The sequence below is a fragment of the Gossypium hirsutum genome, chromosome A05 (genome assembly GCF_007990345.1).
Source record: "Gossypium hirsutum isolate 1008001.06 chromosome A05, Gossypium_hirsutum_v2.1, whole genome shotgun sequence".
In the NCBI taxonomy this organism is placed as follows: Eukaryota; Viridiplantae; Streptophyta; class Magnoliopsida; order Malvales; family Malvaceae; genus Gossypium; species Gossypium hirsutum.
This window is the reverse complement of record NC_053428.1, coordinates 76653825-76663851: the sequence shown is the minus strand read 5'-3', so window position 1 is coordinate 76663851 and position 10027 is coordinate 76653825. Positions and strand designations below refer to the sequence as shown.

Below are 10027 nucleotides of genomic sequence, written 5' to 3'. Positions count from 1 at the left end.
AGCGTCGCCACTTCCTTATAAGAAAATAACTTCTGATCTATGAACAATTGAAAAAACATCATCTATTCTCCTCCCTACCAATTTCCTTATGGAGCAAGAATATTATTTTCTTGCTGTGATTTCAACAAATGAGAAGACTAACAGGAGTGAATCACCCAACTCACTCATAATTACTCAGAGTTGGCTTCAGCAAAAACATTAGCAGCTGAATGAATTAGTTCCCAAACATGAAGAGTTTATTAGCCAAGCGTGTGCTTTCATTCTTAGCTATGGTGAGAAAGAATTAATTATCAGCTTTTCCTCAATGATACAACAAATAATAAAAGTTCCGTTTTAACTCCATCAAAAGTTCTTTAGGATCTTCTCACTCGAAACTCCATCTGCTACAAGTATTGAAGTCACTTCCTGCATAAACCAATAATGTCCTGTTTAATTACTAGTGTAATAACATGAAAAAACTTATTTAGTACGTATATATTACGATAGTTGGACATAAAATAAAGAATAATTCGTTAAAAATTTTAACTTGAAACAAGAAAGATAAGTAAAAACTCCTTTAAAAATAAGCTCTTCAAAATAAGTGAAAATTTTCACGTAGCATAAGTCTGTTACTCATGCCCTGCTTACCAACATTCACCTTATATACAAATACAATGTCCCAACTCCTCAACACAGTAAATGACCTCCTAAGCAGACTCGTAAAATGTTGCTTATGAAAAGTGGTCGGAAAACTAAGAATCAATGAAATGAATAGGCATTTCCAGTTGACTGAGTCATTGCCTGCCATAATGAAGTGAACTACAGTGGCTTTGTTCACTTTCTACATGAAGCAATGAGCTTCTTCATACAGGATCTCATTCGCCAGCCTACCCTAATCTTAGAAAAGGTCCATTTAGTCAGTTCCACGGCTCAGCCATACATTCGTCTAGCAGTTAAGATTTCATTTCAAGTGGAGACTAGAAATAACTGAAGAATGCAAAACTCAAGCCCAATAATGTTCCTTAAATAAGACTTCACATTTGGAATAATATAATAGCCCCTAAGCATAAGCATTTGGCTAAGTGGTAAGTGAATAAATTCAGTAAAATTCAAATCCTCTTTCCTAGTAATTCTTTTATTTTAAAAAAAAAAATATATCTCTACCAGTAGGTCAAGAGAACCTATAGCATTCTGCTCAAATAGTTTAATTCCTAGTCATAAACCACTTTTTAATTCTATAATGCTATAGAAATACTAGCATTTAAGGCTTACTAGTCCTTTTAACAGAAAGAAATACACGGTCTAACTGAAAGTGATTTGAAGTCTCAACTAAGAGCCATTGCTTTCTTCCATATTGGCTAGAATGTGGTTAACACTTGGACACAAGGTCATCAGCACCATATCAATGGATATACCCTTTTTGCTTAGGTACTGGGACATATCGATACCAATGTGTTTTAGTGTACTGTTTCAAATTTATTTGCATTTATAATTTTTTTTTCAAATATACTTAATAGTTTAATTTTTAGTTTTAAAATAATATATATAAATATACACACAAACATAGCTCAATTACATACGTAATGTACGTTATACACAAATACAAAATTTAAAACTATTAGTCAGGATAAATAACTTAATTTAATGATTATATTTTCTTTTTTAATGTAATTATAAAAAAATTAGAATGGTTAAGTTAAAAATTTATATATTAAAAATTAGTTTAAAATATAAAAATCTTATACCAATTGGTACAAGCCGGTACACACTAATACACTAACACAGGCCAATATAGGCAAAATGGACAGAAAGACAACCACCAACACACTCTGAAATTTGACTGGAACAAAACTTAAAATTATTTCCTATTTACAAACGGAATGGTATGTACCAGCCAGCAGGGCCGGTATTGATGCGATACCAACAACCATGCTTGAACATATTTTGTCATCTTTACTACCTATTGGCTTCAGCCTTTCTTCATGATATCAAAGAATGCAGATCATATTTCATTCTCAACCAAAAGTGCCACTTTTGGTTACGGAATCAGTTAGAATGTTGGCAATGTTCGTCAAACATACTAGGTCATTCTTTTACCCCTTTCCATCCATTCCTTATTTCTTAAGGAATCAAGAAGTCTCCATTTCTTTGATGCAAGATAAATACAATTTGCATCCTATGCTAGACAAGCCTGGCCGCTTCAAATCCAAACATTGACATCACGTGCAGACTAGAGAAATGGTATAACAATTTTGAGAAAGCTATGACATAAATACAGAAACAAAGTCAATCCAGAGTCAAGTGTAAGAGCTCAAACATTAAAATAGCAATCGCTAAATCCAAAGCAAAATGGAGAAATCAAACTCCTTCCTGCTTCCCCTTCCCCTGAGCATATGTCAGATCTATTTCAAGTACCCTCCCACTTCTATTCACACTTTCCTTTCTGTATATTTGTATGGAGGGTGGACTACTGATAACAATTTTGAGAAAACTATGACATAAATACAGAAAAAAAGTCAATCCAGAGTCAAGTGTAAGAGCTCAAACATTAAAATAGCAATCGCTAAATCCAAAGCAAAATGGAGAAATCAAACTCCTTCCTGCTTCCCCTTCCCCCTGAGCATATGTCAGATCTATTTCAAGTACCCTCCCACTTCTATTCACACTTTCCTTTCTGTATATTTGTATGGAGGGTGGACTACTGATAATAGGTAGCTTTGAGGATGTATGTGAAACCTCCAAGGTGGCTGCATCTGTATTGTGGTATGAGGATATCAGATTTATCTATTATTTATTTTGATCTTCCCATGTTTAGTATCTATCTGAGAGGCCTATGACATCCAGAAAGCGGAGGATTATTGGTAAGTGGGAATATTATTGGTAGTTAGCATTTTATTAGGTATATTCGTGTTTGAGCATTGAGATGTTCTCCCTACTGATTCTATCTGGTTTTCTCGGTTCTTAATTTTCTCCCACAGTTGCTTCTGTTACTCCCCAATTGTTTTTGCTTATTTCAGATTTTCCTTCTATACTTTAATATTTTAATATTTTCTCCTCCTAATATCACATGTTATGCAGCGTTTAATTATCGACAAACAGGTTTCATCATGCTTTCATCATAGCAGTTCAGATTTCCAGTATTATAAAGCCAAAGATCAGTTGTTACACTAGCTCAATTTGATGTCAAGTTTCCGCACAAGTCCAAATTGTTGACAAAAATCTGTTATAGTTTGCCAGTTTGCCTTCAAATGCTCACATAACTTTTCAGGCCACTACTGATTTCAGAATCACACATATTGACTTCTGCACTATATGTTCTCAACTTTCAAGCTCAAACCGTGTTTGATATGAGTGGAAGAGGAAAAGCAGAAAAGGTGGAAGGAAAATGGTGTTTTTGGTCATCCATCTTTTGCTTCATCTGTATTGAGGAAATGGAGTGAGAGAACGAAAAAGGGAGAGATTGCATCTGCCAGTTCCTTCAAAATCCAATTCCTCTGAAAGTGGTGGAAACCACTGATTCAACTAAAATCAATTTATTTTATTCACATTTATCCTCCGCTCCTTGCGTTCCCTCTTTTTTTCGAATTCTGTACAAAAATCAGGAAGGAAAAAACTTCTATCCTCCCCTTTCCTTCCTCAGCCCACATTCCTTCCCTCCATTTCTTTCTTGAAAAGCAGTGCAATGCACAAGTTCAAGAAAATCCCTTAATCATGTTTACCAGTTTGCCTTCAAATGCTCACATAACAACGCAGGCCGTTACTGATTTCAGAATCACAAATATTGAATTCTGCACTATATACGTTCTTAACGTTCAAGTTTCAACCTTAAACTGTGTTTAGTATGAGTGGAAGAGGAAAAACAGAAAGTAGGTGGAAGGAAATTGGTTTTTTTAGTAGTCCTTCTTTTGCTTCATCCGTATTGAGGAAATAGAGTGAGAGAACAAAAAGGGGAAAGCTTGCATCTGTGCATACCTTCAAAATCCATTTCCTCTGAAAGTGGTGGAAACCACTGATTCAACTAGAACCAATTTATTTTATTCACATTTATCCTCAGCACCTTGCTTTCCCCCTAGTTTCCAATTCTGCACAAAAATCAGAAAATCCTCTTTTCTATCTTTCCTTTTTCTTACTCAGCCCATGTTCCTTCCCTCCATTTCTTTCTTAGAAAACAGTGCAATGTACAGGTTCAAGAAAATCCCTTAAGCATGTTTAGGGAAACAGGAACAACTGATAGGGCTAGAGAGCAAGTTGTCTCAGTTGGCAGATTTAAGTGCTATAACCACTCTCAACAACATAATTAAGTTGAAGAACCAAATGAAGGCAGCAACTAGTGTTTGAGAGCTATAAAAAAACTCCTAGACGAAATATCCCAAATTTCCTTTTTGTATCCAATAACCATATGTACACTTGTAATTACAGCTTATTGTTGCTCGTCCAGGGAGCAACTAGTGCATGAAAACTACAAAAGGACTCCTAGATAAAATGTCCCCAATTTCCTTTGTGTATCAAACAACCATATGTAGGCAGTAGGCTTGCCATCACAGCTTATTGTGGCTCTTCCAATGACCAAACATTGTAGACTACATGAAAGTTTTACTCCAAAAGTGTGCTTCAACTCTAGAATCCCATCATTCAAGGTATAGATTCAAATATCTTCAATATGATTTAAAATTTATATTCTATAAGAAATTAAAAAAATTCAAAACTAAATGATTGAGACTGCAACATTAATTGGAGCACACACTAAATTTATATGCAAGGTTTGCATCAATTGCTAATGATTGAAATCATCGAAAACATTGCATATCAAAGAAATGCTAGACATGGTCATAAATATTAAACAAAGAAATCAGTGAACATTGTTCAATTTGAAAGAAATAGCAACAAACCTCAGTCATTTGTCTTTGTCCACAAAGAACTGCACCAGTGCCCTTAGGGCTATGAATTTGCTTGGCCCTAGAAAAGGCAGCCTGCAAAAGTAAAACCAGGTTCTAATAACTTGATTATCAGGGTGTCAAAAAATCTTAATACATGGATGTGAATACTGCACTCTACCTGTACATAGCCACTCTCACCAGTCCAACTATCATCTGGCTGTGATAACACTGGCACGACCTTGACACCAGAAGATTCCCACTCTTTAAACCTATCCTATTATAGGAACAAATAAGAGCTTCAAAATCAAGAGCAGGATTTACTTATTCTGGAAAATTAAAGTTTAACAAGCAAGCACCAGACCTGATAAGCCATTCTCCTGAGGTTTCTAGCCCCATAATAAAGCCTCACATCTGACCTCTTATCAGCACCAAATCCTGACTCAATGAGAGATCGAATTGGACTGGAAACGAAAAAAGTAAAGAGAACAAGTAAGTTACAAAGCTGCAGGAAACATACAAAAATGGACTTCTAAATAGCATGTAACACCATAGTGTATTCCCATTTGAGCAACTCTTTACAAAGAATCATATCAGTTTACTTTTAAAAAATGGAAAAGAGAACAATTAGGACTGTCGCAGGCACCATTAAATATTTTGTTATTTTATTATTCTGTTCTGTTTATTAATAATTGGGCATAGGGATGGATGGTTAGGATTGTAAAAGTTATCTTTAGAGTTTTAATCTAGGGCTAGGATTAAATCTTTATTTGTAACCTCAATATAAATAAGGCTCTCATTATTTTCTTTGAATTAATAGACTACAGAAACTAGAAGTTTTCAAGAGTTTCAACTTCTATCTTGCCTTTTTCAGCCTTAATCCTATTGAGTTACAGTTGTTTCTCCCTAACCCAGACCAATTTTAGCACTAGAGCCTGACCAGATCCTAGACTTTATAGTAGTTTTTCTTTTAAGCCAAGGTATGACATGTTAGAGGTCAAGGAAAATTAGATCAGGGTCAAGAAACAAAACTGGTAGCAATATGACTTGTGATTGAAGAGTTGTTGCATGCAATTAATGCTAGGCCACAATAGGAACCGGAGGGAACCCATATGGAAAATTAAGGAAGATGACGACAACCAATTTGACATGCTACAAGGGAGTTTAGCTAATGAATTTGATTATGGTTTGGTTGAAGACTTCTCTCAGGATGCTAGACCTGTGAACAGTCCTGTATGAGGAACATTGGAGGAGCACTTTGTGTATGCTCTTGAATTAGATAGGTGTGGAATTAGATTAAAGCTGATTGTCAAGGGAAGAAGCGCATGGAAGATTACTTACAGTGGGAAGCTAGCTTGGAGTATTTTTTCGAAATGAAACCTATGGTGGACCTAGGAAGGTGTTATTTGTTGAGATTAAGTACTTCAATGGTGGAAGAGATTTGAAGAGTAACATGCACACCAAAACAAGCTTAAAATCGGCATATGGGAACACTAAAAAAAATTGCTCAAGCAGTTCTTACCAGTTGAAGAGAGTTCAAGAGTAACGCGCAAACCAATCATTAAGGCAAACGGAATTTCCACTGGAGGAGTCCTCTTCTAAATTTAACAATCTCTTTATACAAGTTGGATTAAATGAGAGTAATGAACTAATGATATCTCATTACGTAGCAAGGTTAAACCAATCTACCAGTGATGAGATGGGCGTGGTTCGGTTATTCAACCTTGAAGATACACGAGAAAATGCCTTAATGGCTGAAAAGCATGTTTTGCAAGATGGTGCAAGAAGGAAGTTGTCTAGAAAGAGTGATGGAATAGCACAAAGGACAACCAGAGGTATTCTGAATAAACAACTTTTAAAGATACTCATGAGGCTTCCTTTATGAATCATTGTGGTGGAGGAAACATGGAAAATGTTGCAAAGGGAAAAAGGGGAAGGCTTTAGTGAGATTTGAGGCTGGAAATGGTATTGGACAGAATGTTCTAAGCCTGGCAGCAACTCTTAGATTCATTGTTTCAGTTATGGTGAGAAAGGACATAGTTCTCATTATTGTCTTGTTTCTCTTGAACAAAGAGTGAACATAACTGAGAAGCAAGAGCAAGTTGATGATACGCTAGACCCAATTTATAATGAGTATGCAGAAGAAAGTGAAGAAATATGGTCCAGGGAAAGTCTTTGATTGTTTGTAGGAGTGTTTCCAACTATAACTAAAGGTGAAGAAAACGATTGGAAGCAGCATAGCATTTTTTGTATGAAAGTACATTGCAGTGGAAAGGTTTGTGATTTGGTTATTGATGGAGGATGTCATTCCAAAGAAGCAGTATAGAAGTTGAACTTGCTCATAGAAAAGCGTATCCATCCCTGCAAAATTTGCTAGTTCCAAAGTGGTAAGTGGATGCTTAGTTTACTGTGGGGAATAAGATGATAAAGCCTTGTGTGATATTGTTCTAATGAATGTGAGTCATATTCTTGAGGAAAAGACCTTGGTTGAAGGATCATGATATATTGAAATAGATAGATGGTTAAGGGGCTAATCTTCTTTTAAAGTAAGAATCACAATCAAGAATGACCACATTTCCCCATCATGCATGCCAATGATAAAACAATATAGTTCAATTTCCAATTCACAAGATGCATGATTTAATGGATTTGAAAACATTGCTCTGCATCTAAGATAATAAAAAGATTTTTAGATAAAGTATATGAAAAACTCATCCAAACAATACAGTAAAGTGTAATATTATTTTATTTATTTAATCTAGTTTTCAGTTTACATCTTTTATTCAATTCAGTTTTTAGTCCAAACAATACACTATAAACATAATATTAATATTACATTATTTATTTAATTCAGTTTTTCAGTTTGGATTGGTTTAAAAATTTTATGAAACGAAAATATTATTTCAGTTTGGTTTTGAAAGCAATTCAAACCAAATCAGCCAATTTGGTTTTGTTTTTTCGTTTTACACCAAATAATGCTCATCCTAATAAACATGGAAAGACTGGGGATGGTTGCATTTGTTCATTGAACGGGAAAGGTATTACTGCAAAAAGAAAAGCATACATATAAAACAAACCCCATATGCGCGCAAAATCCAGAAATCCATGGCAATTATTCAATCCATCTTTAAATATTAACTATTAAATGCTTCAAAACACAGATGAAGTTGACAAACTAAAGAATCATGCCTTGATGACATAAAAAATTCTGATAACTGAAAGCTATAAAGATTAAAACAGCTGATTGTACACTAACAATGAGAAATCAAAAGAACAAATAATATGGGACACAAAGCCAAACAAAATATTGAGGCAAAATAGTTTCTAAGTGACGTAAAATTGGTCAATTCAGATATAGTAGTTCAAAAATCAGCCACTTATTCTATCCCTGAAGCGTCAAAAGGAATTTCCATAAGACCATGTACTGAACGAAGATATCCCAGAAAAAAGTGTAAATTTCTGAGATTCAGAGAGCATAAATCACAAGTTATCCCAGAAAAAGCCGACAGTCAATTATTTCACAGAGAATTCCCATACCAAAATTTTCCAATCCAAACCTTAAAAGCATCACCGGGATTCGCTCAAATATAATGCAAGAATAAGAACAAAAACTGGACTATAAAATCTTCCAACAAATTTTCACGTAATCCAGCAATTCCAATGTCAATAAATTCAAATTTTGTAAGAAATAAAGCATAATAATGGAATAAAGCTTTAACATTAAATTTAATTAATCTAAACAAAAAAAAAAAGAAACTTAACCTGATTCCTGACCCAGTAGCGAAAATCAAAACCGTTGGATAATCCTCGGGCGGATCGATCTTATCAATATTAAAGCCGTTTCCCATCGCTTGACTAAGCTCAACCACATCCCCCTTCTTTAACCCACACAAAAGCTCAGCCGTCGAACCCGCCACGCTATTCACCAAAAACTCGAACGCTCCGCTTGAGGCCGCCAGTGACGGCGGAGAAGCTATGGCCAGGAAAGAAGGTTTCTCTACATCAAGGAGCCGCAGCTGGAGGTACTGTCCCGGTAAGGTATGTGAGGCCGCGAGGTCCGGAGAGCTTGACACGTCGATGCTGATGTGGAAGAGGGACTCGGCGGCTGTCTCGATTGATGAGATCGGTGTTGGGGTCCAGACGGTGGTATCTTGCCGAACTGCGGCAAGTGTAGCGAATCGACGGCGAGGGCGGTAATGGCAGGGGGTTAAGGAGTGGAAGGGGAGTCGGCGCAGGATAGACATGGGGAGGGGAGGAGCGCTAAGGTGCGCATGTGGGAGAGAAGGTATAATGACGGTCATGGTCTCGGTGGTGACTTGTGAAAGAGAATAAAAGAAGGTTACGGTGGCGGGGAGTAGAGAGGGAGGCGGCGCCAAAGTTGGGCAGAAGCTGATGAGGTGGCGTTTCATAAAATGAGCCATGAGCCACTTTTGAGGCTCCACGTGGCATTTCGAGGGTGTGAAGCCCTAATTCTTAGAGATAAGTGGTGGGGCCCTTTTCATTTAGGGTTTTTTGGGTTTGTAAGATAGTTTCTCGTTTTTTCAAAATGTGTTGTGAAAAAAGTAATTATGAAAAGTGTTTTTAAAAAAATTAATTTAAAACTTAAGTGATTAATATTATTGTTAAAAAGTAGTTTTAAAAATTAAAATATTCACTTAGATATAATGTTTTAAAAAATATATTTATTTAAATAATATTTAAATTTGTTAATATTATAATATTTTAATAAAAATATAAAAAAGTAATTTATGATAATTCGTTATTAATATTTTAATATACAAAATATAAATTTTAAATATGTGTAAGAAATTAATACTAATTATTTTTAAAATTTATTTGAATATATAGAAATACAATCTTATAAATTTAAATATATAATTTTATATATTTGAAATAAATTTTAATAGAAAAATAATTACATTAATAAATTAGAGTATAAATAAGAGTTAAAGATGTTATTTTGACTCCAAATGTATTTTTGGAACAACAAAAGTTAGAAAAATGTGCTTTTGAAACTACTTTTGCTTTTGGATTCAAAAGTTTTTGAGCTTAAAATTTAAGGGTGAGCAAAATTTTATTTAATTAAAAAAATCGAAAAAATCTAAATTTTGTGTTAATCGAAACGTTATTCGAATTATTCGAGTCAACTGGAATAACTCAATTTGAGTTTCAAG

The 10027-nt window shown here is 34.8% G+C and overlaps 1 protein-coding gene across 1 annotated transcript; it reads right to left on the bottom strand.

Annotated features, from left to right (window-relative positions):
- Positions 1-214: 214 nt before the first annotated feature.
- Positions 215-9292, bottom strand: LOC107959991 (fruit protein pKIWI502). The gene is made up of 5 exons (XM_016896185.2): positions 8616-9292; positions 5218-5317; positions 5035-5130; positions 4869-4949; positions 215-405 (listed from the first exon to the last, which is right to left on the bottom strand). The coding sequence occupies exons 1-5, from the start codon at positions 9272-9274 to the stop codon at positions 343-345; spliced, it is 999 nt and encodes a 332-aa protein (XP_016751674.1). The 5' UTR covers positions 9275-9292; the 3' UTR covers positions 215-342.
- Between the last annotated feature and the right edge of the window lie 735 nt (positions 9293-10027).

Coding starts and splice junctions, on each gene's coding strand:
- LOC107959991 (XM_016896185.2), bottom strand. CDS start 9,274: ATGGCTCATTTTATGAAACGCCACCTCATCAGCTTCTGCCCAACTTTG. Junction 5,318..8,615: donor GCTACTGGGTCAGGAATCAG/GTTAAGTTTCTT, acceptor TTTCGTTTCCAG/TCCAATTCGATCTCTCATTG. Junction 406..4,868: donor GACAAAGACAAATGACTGAG/GTTTGTTGCTAT, acceptor TGGTTTATGCAG/GAAGTGACTTCAATACTTGT.